This window comes from Alosa alosa, chromosome 15 (assembly GCF_017589495.1).
Source record: "Alosa alosa isolate M-15738 ecotype Scorff River chromosome 15, AALO_Geno_1.1, whole genome shotgun sequence".
NCBI classification, from domain to species: Eukaryota; Metazoa; Chordata; class Actinopteri; order Clupeiformes; family Clupeidae; genus Alosa; species Alosa alosa.
The window spans coordinates 30,805,749-30,820,748 of NC_063203.1; the positions used below are offsets into that span (position 1 = coordinate 30,805,749).

Here is a 15,000-nt window from a genome sequence, read left to right on the forward strand (position 1 = left end):
TAAAAACACCACTTTATCACCAACACCATTCAAAACACCGCTTAAACACCAACACCATTCACACCACATTTAAAAACACCGCTTAAACACCAACACCATTCACACCATTCAAAACACCGCTTTAAAACCAATACCCTCTCTTTCCAGATATGTTTAACACCAATACCCTCTCTTTCCAGATATGTTTAACACCAATACCCTCTCCATCCAGATATATTTAACACCAATACCCTCTCTTTCCAGATATGTTTAACACCAATACCCTCTCTTTCCAGATATGTTTAACACCAATACCCTCTCCATTCAGACATGTTTAACACCAATACCCTCTCCATCCAGACATGTTTGACACCAATACCCTCTCTTTCCAGATATATTTCCAGATATATTTAACACCAATACCCTCTCTTTCCAGATATGTTTAACACCATCCAGACATACATTTGCAATTCCGGATCCGAATCGGTGGAACCCTGAAATGCGGATCACATGACCATTCACACAATTGGCAGCATCATGTGTATGTGTGCGTGTATGTGTATGTGTGTGCTTGTGTGTGTGTGTATGTGTGTATGTGTGTGTGCATGTGTGTGTGTGTGTGTGTATGTCTGTGTGTGTGTGTGTGTGTATGTGCATGTGTGTGTGTGTGTGTGTGTATGTGCATGTGTGTGTGTGTGTGTATGTGTGTATGCGTGTATGCGCATGTGTGCGTGTATGTGCATGTGTGTGTGTTTGTATGTGTGTGCGTGTATGTGCATGTGTGTGTGTGTGTGTGTGTGTGTGTGTGTGTGTGTGTGTGCTGTACCTGTGCTTTGTGTGGTAGGGTCATTAGCAGGCTGGTATTCCTCATCGTAAGACTCATCATTGGAGTCCTCTCCATCTACAGAAGACCAGGCTCGCAGCTTCGCCTCTGCTATCGCAAACTGCTCCGCTACACCTGCACACACACACACACACACACACACACACACACATGGATAAACATCCATCCGTACACACACACAGACACACACATGGACAAACATCCGTACACACACACACACACACACACATGGATAAACATCCATCCGTACACACACACACAGACACACATATGGACAAACATCCGCACACACACACACACACACACACACACACACACACATGGATAGACATCCATACGTACACACACACACAGACACACACACATATGGACAAACATCCGTACACACACACACACACACACACACACACACAATGGATAAACATCCATCCGCACACACACACACAGACACACACATATGGATAAACATCCGTACACACACACACACACACGGATAAACATGCACACATATATATATATATATATACACACATGGACAGACAAACATACATACACCATACACACACACACACACACACACATTATTTATAGTTTTTTACGATTGTTTACACACTAAAATAAAAACCACAGATTAGCACAACATTACACACAATGTCTGTTTCACCCTTTTTGCAAAACATTACACAGTGATTTGTAAAACTCTACACACATTTTCACACCTTAGACACAAATAAGGATTGTTAGGTTACTTCCTTGTCATTACAAAGCCCCGGATTGCCAATGACCACACTAATGAACGAATTGGATAATCACATCCACCAGGTGTGGAAGCACACATGTGCTAATTTGAAAACGCAGCACTCAGGTGTACTATAAAAGGCAGCAGCTTTTACCATAGTTTTTCAAAGTGTATGTACTTCATGCAGTAATTTTTTTATTTGTTTACAGATTTCATTTGCTTCTTTGATTTCATTGTTGGTTGATGGTAAGAAGTTGGTAAGAAGTACTATATGTATTGAAATAAATACTTGAAATATTGAGTGTGCAGCATCAGTGTTATGCAGTGCTTGGTAAGTTTATAGTAGCCCTATTTGTGTACATTCTCCCTATATCTCAAACTAATCATGAAGAATGTTGTGGGTTTGTCACTATTTTTAGTGGGTTTGTCTATTCTAAATTATCCCTTACATAACAATGTCTGGCAAAAAATCTAGCACATGCTATTTCCTAACATTATTTTTTTCATTTAACACAGCAGTGTAAAACTGGCTGCAATAGTGTCTGATCATTGAGGACTGTGTTGGTTAAATGAAAACTAATAGCATTTTCACAAATATGTGTGTATGTTTTGACTGAAGTGTGTATGTTTTCACTGAAGTGTGTCATTTTGCAAACAATCTAGGAATGATGCAAACTGTGTGTGGTGTTTGGAGAATTGTGATTATATTTTGAAAAAAAGAACCCGTTTTTCAAAATTGTGTGTAAACAAGTGAAACAACTGTAATACAGTTGTCCAGTCTCCACGTGTCACTAAAGCACACACACACACACACACACACACAAACACACACACTCCCACGTGTCACTAAAGCATGGGACATCATTTTGATTGACAGGCTGTTCTCAAACACTGCTGCACACTGGGCTGATGACGCACGATGACCACACAGCAATGCCCTCCACCAGGACAGTGACCAGTAAAACACACACACACGCACACACACACACACACACACACACACACACACACAAACACACACACACACACACACACTAAAGTGACTCAGCAAAATACTTTTTTCCCCTCTGTGTCCTCTCCTCTTGTCCACAGCCTCCTCTATCTGTGTGTGTGTGTGTGTGTGTGTGTGTGTGTGTGTGTGTGTGTGTGTGTGTGTGTGTGTGTGTTTATCCTTGGGTCTCTTTCTCTCTCTCCATCTCTCTCACTCCATCTCCATCTCTATCCATCTCTCCATCCCTTCTTACTCCTGCATTCTCTCAGTCTTCACAGTAGTGTTGATTCAACAGTTCTCCCTGTGTGTGTGTGTGTGTGTGAGAGAGAGAGAGAGTGTGTTTATGTGAGAGAGTGAGTATGTGAGTGTGTGTGAGAGAGAGTATGTACACACACACACACACACACATCAATACACACACCAAGCGGAGGGTGTGTGGCTGACCTGCGGCGAAGCGAGCCTCCTGCTCCCCCTCGCTGAGGTGTGAGTACGTGTGGATGTGGTTCTCCAGGGAGTGGGGTGCGTCGGTGGGCTTGCACCAGCCCTTCCACTCGATCAGGTGGGCCACCCGGCCCTGCGCCATGGCCGTGGGTTTGGTCACGTGGTCCTTCACCACCTGAGAGATACCTGCGCACACACACACACACATACATACATACACACACACACACATACACACATACACACATACACACACACACATACAGACATAGACATACACACACACACACACACGCACACACACACACACATACACACACACACAGTCAGGAGCCATGTTGATCCTTTTAGCCTATGCTAGTTAAGCTTCCTTTTAGCTTCCTTTTAGCCTGTGCTTGCGTACCATGCAGGGCATGTACTTACCATGTAAGGAGGATCTTGCTAGTGCAGCGATCTCTTGAATGGTGAGTGCTCTTCTGGATTTGGGCAGCATATCTTCAGTGTCGTCATTGACCTACACACAATCAGCAGACATTAACTAGACGAATCAGGAGACGTTCACACATGTATCACACCTAATAATTAATAGAACTAATTTATAATTACAAGTCATAAATTATTCATATACGGTAACAATTAACTTCTGAAGTAATGTGTTTCAATCAGATAATCACTTCCAGTCACTGAAAAAAGGCAATTTTGTTCCTGCAGTAATGACCTCAAAGCCTTTTAAACATTTACAGCATTTACAGTTTGCTTCTCTTACAAAAGTACAGGTGCAGATTCGCTGGCTGCTCTGTCTCTCCTACTCAAATACTCACACACACACACACACATACACACAGTGGGAAGTCACCAGCATGTCGCTGCCAAGCACTGACACGAGGCAGGTGATGAGATGGAGGGAGAGCGGCACTCTCGCGACTCAGATGAACACGATACGGCCTTACTAGAGCACACAGCGCAACACATGCGCAACTCAGATGATACGGCCTTACACAGCGCAACACATGCGCAACTCAGATGATACGGACTTACTAGTGCACTGACTGATTGTTGTGAAACAATAGGGTATCACAATATATCAGACTTTCGTTTAACGTACACAAATAAAGAGAAGAAAAACAGGTGCGCGCGCTTTCACGCACAACAGGTCTGCGTGTGATTACATCAGCGAAGCTGAGAGGCGTGAGAATGTACAAGACAATCGGAGCCAAGAGCAGCATCGGAGGAATTACAGGCGCGTAGCAAGCGTGGGGGATGTGGGTGTTATAACGTACACACTTTTGCTGGAACACGATTCTTTCCCCCACACTTTTTGTCAGATTTAATTAAAATGAAAGTAAAATATAGAAAGAAACGCTCCCGTAAGAGTTGGAACCACAGAGAGACACAAATAGGTCTGTTGATTTGATTGAACGGTCATCCAATCACATCAAATTAGCCAGTGAAGAACCAGCGCCGCTCTGATCAAATTCAAAGTGTGCGTCTTTCAAGGCTGTGCAGCTGCTTGGGTCTGCATTATAACGTCTGCAGTGAGCAGATTTCAGGTAGAATTGAAATGATAATTGTTACCGCACTATGCTAATTTAGTAAACCAAAATGCACTGTCTGACTGACAGTTTTTGTCACAATGTAGAAATGCAGGGAGTCAAAGTGAAAGCGGGGGTGCGCGCACCAAGGCACTTGTTGTTTCTGCAGAAAGACCTTTGGCTACTGTTCTCGGAGCATTATGCTTTCTCTGTCTATGATCTGCAGCTTTTCTCAAACTATGGGCCTCCTCAACAATTAACCTACTGGTCCACGTAGCCGCGAAATTGAGTTATGCCCGGTGCTTCACACGTCTGATCATTTGCAGCAAGATATATATATATGGATATATGGAACCGCGGACTGAAAAAAAAAATAAACTAGGCTAAACGTTTTCCCAATCAGAAATACTTTTTAATTTGGTGTCATCAACTATGTAGACATAGCACAGTCAGCACACGTCTCCAAGACACTTGGAACAGATCTGAACAGCTTACTGTAATTACATCGTGATCCATTTAGAACGTCTTATTTCATCTGATCAAACGTCGACGGCATTTCACTGTCAATGTGTGTCGAAGTGCTACATCTACTGGAGATCTTTGTCTTAAATACGATCGCGTTCCATTTAAAACATCTTATTTTGATCTTACAAACGGCGGCGTCAAGACACCTTTGAGTTCTACATCTTTCCACCATGTAGAACTCAAATAGAACGCTTATGAGCGCTCATGCAATGTGTGCGTCCCTGCAGCAAGTGAAACTAGAGGTAACGTGGACTAGGCTATAGAAACAACAATAGTTTAAACAACAACGTAACTTCCTGTAACTATAGATGGAAAAAGCATAGAAACTGCTAATCATAATCTTTAAATGAACATTAATTAAGGTGGCTATATGCAACACTATTTATTATGACAGCCGCTAGCGAAGCTACTATCTACTTCTACTTCCTTCTACTATCTACTTCCTGAAATTTTGGTCAACGATCCCCGGGACACCGAAACACCGGTGCACATGAAATTTGGTGGGTATGTAGCCCCACTAGACTTTTACGGAAAAATTTCTTTTCGTCCCCGGTGGCCACTCCCTCCCCCCCCCCCCCCCCCCCCCCCCGTGGGGCCCCTCACCTCAAAAAAAGCAGTTTTTCCTAAATAACTACCTGAACCGTTGCACTGAGGATGAAGAATCTTTTATGGTATGTTGGTCTCAAGGGCCCACATCAACCTGGCCCATAATCACTCATTTGTGATTTGCCCCGTAAAAATGAAAATGCAATATCATTCTGCTTTAATCGCCCTATCTTCAGTTAAGATGTTCAGAACTGCACCTAATTTTATGTGTATGATTGACCTGGCATTCTCTGGGGTATGCCAAGTTTCTCGTAGAATTTCATCCATGGGGGGTCTAAAAATTTAGGTTATGTGTACATTTAGTGACTGTACACTCATTGGCCTGTAGATGGCGGTGCACACATATACACATGCACACACACACACAGGCACCCACGCTATCGGTATTAGAATGGCCGATACATAATTACAAATTCAGTAGGATTAAAAAAAAGCCAAATATTCATCATCATCATCATGGCTGCATTTCCAGTATTGGCGATAAGTAGTCGTTTGTCCACTAGATGGCGCATTGTTGCAGTGAGACGTAATTTTGTTGGAAGTTTAAAGTGGGTTGGAAAAACAATGGACGATTCCTACAAGGACTGTAGTTTACTGCAGAGAACATCTAATAAGGATAGGACGATGTTCACATGAAATGTAATTCCCATTTCTTCTAGAAGCGAAATAAATCTGAGAATGTTTATCGGACATGCTTGGTTTTACTTTTACTGCAGGTACGTTAATCTTATAATATCAATAAGGACCTAGGTACAATAATGTTACCGTTAGCGTTGGTTGAGTGATGGAGGCCAATTTGATTGCATTTGTAGAAAACTATAAATCGCGGTTATACCAAGTTGATAGCAGCACTGTAATTGTATCTTTCGACTGTCATTTGTTGCACGCTACAAAATCATTCTGCAATGGAAGATTTACCAACGTTACACGGTCTGATACAGTTTTGCCTATACATGCGTGAGACTGAGACGCCTGTTTATTTTGTTTTTTAAGTCGTGCAGGGTGTGAGAGGGGAATCGATGTGCTTTGATTCCAGCTTGGTAGTTGTAGTCTGTGAAATTAAAAAAGCATGTGTGTGTGAAGTATCCAAACAATGACACCTTCATTTCATTATGGCTGCTTTAGCAACACACCTTAAGCTACTGTGTAGTGGGTCCCATTTAGAAGTGGCTACTTCATTCGCTTTCTTTGACTCATGGAGCTGCGTGAATTTTATTACAACTTTTAAGCCAACGATATGGCAGTTTAAGTCCGGCTTGATACTGTAAGGCGTAAGCCATTGGTTTCAAAGGAGATTTTATTTGTGTAAGCCAGCATAGCCTATTGACAATTTATGTTGTAAATAGGCCTACCTTATAAGCCTACCTGTAGCTTAGGGAAGCTAACAGCTTTCTATTAGGATTTAGTTTGTTAGTTACAGTTTTGTCTTAACTCCCTGATGCATTTTGCATTTAGAATAGCCAGAGCGTGGATATCTCAATCGAAAATTAAACAATATCGGTGCCTATGGACTAGGCTGGGTGAACCCAGCCTGATCTGCCCCGCTATTTATTTTTGATTTCTTAAAAGATTGAGCTTGGTCTGGTGAAAGCCAGACTAGCCATGGACCTCAGTTACACAATGCAAGGGAACATGAATCAGGCTATATTTGCACGAACAATAACGGACAACAGCTTTTCAACTTTGGCCCGTTAAAATGTGTATGAACAGTCTAGCGACGTATTTCATCAAGGCCCATTTGGACATGTCAGTTATTTGCACCACTGGTTAGATGTAAAACAGCATTTCGTTTCAGACTACTGTTACTTAATTTGTGCATTGACAATAACGTTTCAGACTACTGTTACTTAATTTGTGCATTGACAATAACGTTTCAGACTACTGTTACTTAATTTGTGCATTGACAATAACGTTTCAGACTACTGTTACTTAATTTGTGCATTGACAATAACGTTTCAGACTACTGTTACTTAATTTGTGCATTGACAATAACGTTTCAGACTACTGTTACTTAATTTGTGCATTAACAATAACGTTTCAGACTACTGTTACTTAATTTGTGCATAGACAATAATGTATTACATGAACTAAAGATGACTAAAATCTTATGTAGAAGAAGAAACATTCACAAAAAATCCATCCATCCAAAATTGACCTTTGTTTTTGATAGCTGTTGAAAACGGCATGGAGATGTTTTTGTTTATTAATAAATAAATAAATAAATAAATAAATAAATAAATAAATAAATAAATAAATAAATAAAAATATAACATTATGCTGATACCTTTTGCTTTTCCTAAATACAATGTAGCCTACAGGTGTAAGTGACCTTTCATCAATCCAGTTGCAATGGATGAACTGTGATGAACTGCCCTACTTGTGATTGTTTAGAGATTTTAAAGGTTTTATAACAATGCTACAACTTCTTTGGCTATTCTACAATCTATTCACCTTTTCAGCCAGTAGGCTACTTTTCTGTGCAGCCGCACACACACACACACAGGCATGCCAAACAAGCATACACAAAAGTTTCAAGAGTGGGGGATGGAGTAAAAGATGGAGACAAATTGATTAGTGTGATTTATTTTTTCGCGGAAAGGATGTCCAGGACTGAGCGGCGGTCATATTTTGTACTGCTATGCGGTACATTTAGTTTATATTCCCTTTGCATATGTTTCAAACGTTTTTGAATGTGAGCTTACAGTTCTGTCACTATTCTGTGTCCTTTACATTTATTTAATAGGTGTTAGTGATACCTCGAAATTAGGCTGCTGTCTGTTAGGCAATTTATTGTAGCCTGCTAACCCATATGCACAAAACATAATTTCTGAATTTCTTGATTTATAACACGAGATATGTCTCCATGTAGGGTAGTGTCAAATAGTGAAGTGATAGCAGGTAGATCATGTAGGCCTACATGTCACATGAGCCACATATATGAGGGGCGCTGCTTCTTCTGTCCCTCCCAAACTACATTCAAATGGTGTGTTTAGCAATCAGAATTTCAAAAAAAATTTCGGGGGAGAAACTCCTGGACACCAATATAGTCCGCACCCCTCTCCGAAAATACTTACAATGTTCCTGTTGGGAGTTATTTATAATCTGGCCAGATTGTTTTATTTTTCTATCCCACAACCCCCAAACGCTTTATACGCCTCTGGGAGGAAAAAACTGTCTGATAAACGGTACCGTCGACAGACACACACACACACACACACACACACACACACACACACACACACTCCCCTACTGCCCTACTAAGCGGAGCTGACGCTACCGCCTCCTCTGGCAGAAATATCTTTTCCAATCAATCTGTTCCCGCCGCATCTTCCCAAGAGTGAAACACAGTGCGCGTGCTGCTCTTATCCAACGCACCGATTAACGGCGACCTCCAACATAGAAACACACACACACCTCACACTTTCTCGGCACAGCAATACACCGCTCCCTCGCACACTGACCAGTGCGACATTTGCACGCGCGGTCTAAATGGCACAGGTTTGACGTCTACTCACAGGCGCTGGCATCGCGTCCAGCAGTGCGCGCGTCAGAGTTAAGATTAATAGCGCCATTTCCGCTAATTACAGCTTCCCCAAACGCTCGCCAGCTTTGACGGCAGAGGAGCGAACACGGGCACCGCGAGCGCAGCGCCGCGTTCCTACAGGCCAGCACCAGAAGGACAGAGTCGCGCACGGCGGAGACATGGCGCAGACGGGAAGGTTTTTCAGCGATTGGACAGCGACCATCCCCCAATGATCACCATATAGGCTACGGGGAACGTACACAAATAAGCACACGTTATCTCTCTCTCTTTCTCTCTTTCTGTCATACACACGCGCGAGCGCGCCCATGCAAGCACAAATGCACTCTGCATCCACCATAGACAAGTGCTACTGCAGCTTCCCACTGCGGACTGTAAAGCGGAGGCTGAAGTGCGATACCGTCGTGCTCGTGCAGTGTGCTGTCCCTGCGCCACAAAACAGGAGCTTCTCCATGATCCACACGGTGAGGCGCGAGATTCTGCTTGCTCTGTCTACATGCTACGTCGCCGTTTCAAATGCTGACCGTTGCTTTGAAGCGCGCGCCCTTGTAACCTCGGTTTACAGAAGAAGAGACCCTCCACCCGCCGTCCAGCATGCAGTTAACGGAGCATTTCTATAGCAACCGGTCACCATGCAACTCTCCCTCCCAGGATAAGCGGCGTGATTTGCCGATGACGTCACATGTGCCACATCGATGGCTACATTTCAGCTGTTGCCGGATTTCCTAAGTGTCGATGTGTCCGCCGCTACAGGCTGCATAAACAGTCTTGTGAACACACACACATGCACTCACACACGCACGCGCGCACACACTTACCACTTACACGCACCCACTATGCAATACAGGTATCAGGCAATGTTTAGGTGTTGTCATTAAAGCACACTGCGCGTGCTAAACAAGAATCTGACACAGTGACCTGACCTGCGGCGACTGTTTGAGTACTGCAGTGAGGGGTGGGGGTGGCTCTCTCTCTCTCTCTCTCTCTCTCTCTCACACACACACACACACACTCAGGCCAACCCAACCCGATCACAGCAGAAGGAGCTGTGCCACTACGTTGAGTCAGATTCAGGAGTCAGCCCGGGGCTTGTTACGATTTAGCACGAGATATTAAAAATTAATTGCTTATTACTTTGAATGACTCGCGAATAATTAGAAAAGTAACTGGTGAGCTTTTAAATTTAATGACAAGCCGAGAGGAACAGAGACGGCCCGCGGAGCGCGGCTGCAGCCTGTGAATGGCGCGAGTGATTAAGCAATTATGAGGCTCCGCGAGGCTGAGAAAATGATTTTCTGCTTCGCGTGGCGACGTTCGAAGGAAACTCAATTGCAAGCTCCTGTTATTACTCCTCGGACACGAACGCACGCACGCAGACGCAGACGCAGACAGGCAGGCAGGCAGACACACACACACACAGTTAAATTGCACATAATGTAGGCTAGGCTGCTTGCCTGTATCTTTGAGTAAAGAGAGTAACAGGTGTCCATCCGAACACCTGTCCGAGCATGTGCTGGCGCCTCGCGCTGGCATGCTATCCTGAACCCTAATTACAACCCCAACGGGAACCGCAGTAGGCGCGGGCCTCACAGCCACTCTCTAGCCTGTAGAAGCTGTGAGCCCCGCATACCACTCTCTAGCCTGTAAAAGCTGTGAGCCCCGCATACCACATAACATACTCTTCAGGATGAAAGAGGCGCGAACATACTCTCCTATAGATCTTCTCCGCAAATAATGTAGGCTCGTGTGGGCAGCTCCCGGGGTTTTTAGATGGTGGGCTGGCGGATATTGATGGGTGGCGTGATGGTGGTGATGATGTGTGTGTGTGTGTGTGTGTCTGGGAGGGGAGGGGGCGCATGCGTGCAAAAAAATCTAAATACCAAAACGGACCAAACCAGCAAACATATATATATTGTGAACTTTCTTTTGCACGAATCGTGTTTCTGCTCATTTGCACGTCACGTCAATTTGGTAGAAGTCTGTTGTCTACTTTGTGCAGGCTGCTTGCTGAGCTCTCACACACAGAGGGGGGCTGGTCGAGTCGGGGAGAGGGGATCTATGAAATAGCGCCAAATGCCAGTAGCCTACACACAAATGCGATCAGTCAAATCAACGACGCCAAGAATTGCTTCCAAAGAAAGCTCATTCACTCGTTGTATTGTGAATAGGCATATATTCCCACTGACATGTATTTTACACGTTTTTTTTATATTGTTTTGTATGTGTGTGTGTGGGCGGAGCCGCCATGTAAGCTAAAACCGCCACTGATTTCACATTGTGTGTGTGTGTGGGTGCGTGCGTGTTTTTGTTGTTGTTGCTACTGGGGTGGCAGGGTAGGCTACTAAATTATGGACGAGCACCTGGCGGGGACTCGGGCTGCCGAAGATGTGGGGCGCGAGAGCAAGGCGATGGCTCCTCAGGCACGTCTGTGTGCTCCCCAAGAGCGCGAGCTCCGACACAGGGTCCGCGTCTCTCCAGGTCACGCACACCGTGTGCTCGGCGGCCACTGTCAGACACACAAAGAGACGGGGCAGCAGCGCCACCCGGTAGCCTACCTTAGCCCAGGCCGCGGCCGAACGGGCGCTGGACTGGGCCGCAAAACCGGAGACTAGCGGTCAAATGTCCGGGTATTGTTTAAGAGGCATTCTCTGTGGAGGGGCGAGGCGACTCTCAGCTCGGTTCTAGGCTCGAGCCTGGTGTCTCTGAATAGCTTCTAAAGCTGAAGTGCTTTGTCCATGTTCTGCATTCAGAAGCGGCGGCTGCCGAGACCATCCGTGGGCATGGATGCTCCTAAATGTAGTCAAGCCGAGGGAGGGAGGAGGGGGGAGTGCACGGGGGGAGGGGGGGGTGGTCATGAATCGAGCTTGGAAGAGGAGACCGTGACGGGCATGGCGCCACACGGTTGATATCAGGCCTGAACACAGACAAAACACAATCTGCCCCGCCCGGCCAGTCAGCAGTCTTCATGGCGCGAGTCCATGCCACTAGACGTGCCATGGCGATCACATCTCGCGCGTGCAGCTGTTTGGATCCACACATGCGACCACATGCAACCAAACCGAAAGCGACAAGATGCAGGTGTGGCACAGTGTGTGTTGAGTGATGAAACTGTGTGTGTGTGTGTGTGTGTGTATAGGACCCTCTGGGAATTGACTCATGCTCACGTCACGGACGCATGCAGACCCATGGGCCTAAATGGATCTCCGCCATAGGGAGTCGCGCGCGCACTGCCGCACTCAAATGTCACCCAGTCCCTGCCGCGCAGCCTGAAGGCACGAGGCCTTGTCGAGCTCAGTGTGGTGTCCCTTCGTGCGTAACGCGCGACACCGTTCCTAATTAGCCCACCTGCCCATAATGTAAGCTTGGTCTTGTCATCACCGGAGACCACAACAGGCCGAATGTCAGAAATTGTTGAATAGCCTACACGAGGCCTACTCTCCTTTAATCCCTCGCAACACCGAATCATTTGAGGTGTGTGTGCGTGTGTGTGTGTGTGTGTGTGTGTGTGTGTGTGTGCAACAGGAGCTCTACGCAGCGCTGCATAGGCCGCCCTCAGATAATGAAATGCGCCCGAAATGTGCCGTCAGCTCTGAGATGATCTGTCGCCACAGAGACAGCCGCGAGCCGCCTCACGCTGTTCCAACTCTAGGCCGCTCCCCGGGAGAGGGAGGCCAGAAAGGTGAGGGCTCGCGGCCTGGTGTCCGGTTACAGAAAGAGCTGATCCGTTGCCGCTTTTCCTTTCCGTTGCTGCCTGGGGCTTTATGTCAGCGCGTGGAGTTGTTTAGCCGCGCCACCCACTGCTCGTGTGATGGCCATTAGATCGCGAGATCGGATTACTGGTCGTCCGAACTCTACCTCTCGCGCTTAATTGGATGTATTCAGATGAGATGGTCGTGCGCGCTCTTTGGTAATACCACTGCTGTTTAGGTGAATGATGGATTTGGATAATCAAAACTACACTACTCGCCTATTGTGTGTGTGTGTGTGTGTGTTTGCGAGAGAGAGAGAGAGAAGCCTACCTCCACCCTGCAATATCAATGGCAAATGTGACCTAAAGTTAACTTGTCGTAATTACAGCAAACATATGCCATAAGACATAAGACAGAGACACTGCAGTCCGCCCAGCCTTAGGCTGATGGAAGGCAGGCACAGGGGTAGTGGACAACACATCCTGAGTGTGTGTGTGTGTGTGTGTGTGAGAGAGAGAGTTTGTTGTTTGCGGTCGCCATGATAGTTGCTATATAGGAGAGATAAATCACCTCAATCTAACATGGACATGGCCAATCTTACTAACCACACAGCACACAGGCCTTCAGTGGGCCGCAGTCGCCTGAAGGGAGGAGAAGGTCGGGGGGTGGAACTGACTGACCAACTGCAGAGGACGCGGATCTCAGCTGAGTCAAAAAGGAGAGTAGGCCCCTCATGTAGACCCCCTTTCTGGGGTTGTTGTTGTTGATGTTGTTGTTTTTCTCATTTGCCCGTGGAAGATCCATCTGCTCGCGGGCCGGTTAGCAGCCGCCTCACACTGTGCAACATGCGCGAGAGAACATCTATGGAAAGGCTCGAGGCAACCGGAAGCGCTGGCCATCTGTGGACCTCATTTTGGAAAGTATGAAATGACCTCAGTCTCTTCCTTCCGCTCTCTCTCTGTCCTTCTCACATTAATTAGCGCAAGCCTGTCATTCACTATGAGTCCTTCACTTCCGAGAAGGTGCTTTGGCTATTCTCAAATTCCCCCATTGAGAGCTAAGCAATAATTAAACTAAACTTTAATTAATCACATTTGTCGGGCCGTTGACTCAGTAGGCTACTAGTCTCTGTCGTCCAACTTTATTACAGTCATGAAAACGTTATTCTACTAAACATTGTCAGGGCTTTGATGAAATACTGACTCTTGTGTCGAGGCGAGGCGCCGTGGGCCAGCCGGTGACTGATGGACATTGTCCGGCAGGGTAGGCTACTCATGTGTGAAGCATTACGACACAGATCAGATGGATATTTTTTTAGCCACATTAGAAGACTATTAATGATAATCAAACACAATCCATCGTTCTAAATCTGAGAAAGTTTACCGCTAGGCCCAGAAGGACACCACGTAGTGTTTTCCCGTCAGAAATACAGTAAGCAGGGGTCTCGAGGCTGGCGACGTCACTGAAATGAATAGTGCAGAAGAATAGAACAGAGAAGGGGTTACCCGGCAACCGCGAGATGGGCTCGCGATTCACCCAATATAATGCGGCGGTGCCTGTGTGTGCGCGAGAGAAGAGACAGAGAACGAATCCCATGCATAGAGCACTCACGTCGTTCTCTCTCTAACGGGACTCCAAACACCCAGAACAGCGCTCTCCCTATTGTGCAGTCCTGCATTGCACAGGTCCGTGTTGCGCAAAACGCTGAGTTACCAAATACCCCCACCCCAGTCACAGACACAAACCTGCAAGAAACGACATGCATGGCGCGAACCACAGACTAAACTGGACTACAAAGGGGAAACTCGGCGGCTTTACATTCCAAATTTAAACTATCTCGTGCGTGCTTTCAGCGTGCTTTTAGAAGACAACCGAGCTGAAGCGTGCATCTTACCAATGGGCGTTTTGGAGCCAACACACCCCATGCTCGCGCTGATTCAGTCACTTCCGCATTGAGAAATCCCGACGAATACAATCAAATACCGTCCGCGCACTTCTCTCAGCCCGACTCCCTCACTGGCAGCGCGGGCCATCATGCACGAGACTGACAAAGAACATTAGTTTGTTTCACGCGGATGCTTTGCCCCACACTTTCACCGTGTAATGCTATACT

General features: G+C 45.9%; 1 protein-coding gene across 1 annotated transcript in view; it reads right to left on the reverse strand.

Moving 5' to 3' along the window:
- Window positions 1-14,919, reverse strand: part of fam131ab (family with sequence similarity 131 member Ab) — a 16,746-nt gene extending 1,827 nt beyond the window's left edge. Inside the window, 5 exon segments of the mRNA XM_048265164.1 lie at window positions 806-937; window positions 2,998-3,180; window positions 3,418-3,508; window positions 11,559-11,704; window positions 14,782-14,919. Coding sequence (XP_048121121.1) covers window positions 806-937; window positions 2,998-3,180; window positions 3,418-3,508; window positions 11,559-11,704; window positions 14,782-14,812 — 583 coding nt within the window. The 5' untranslated portion in view covers window positions 14,813-14,919.
- Window positions 14,920-15,000: the final 81 nt, after the last annotated feature.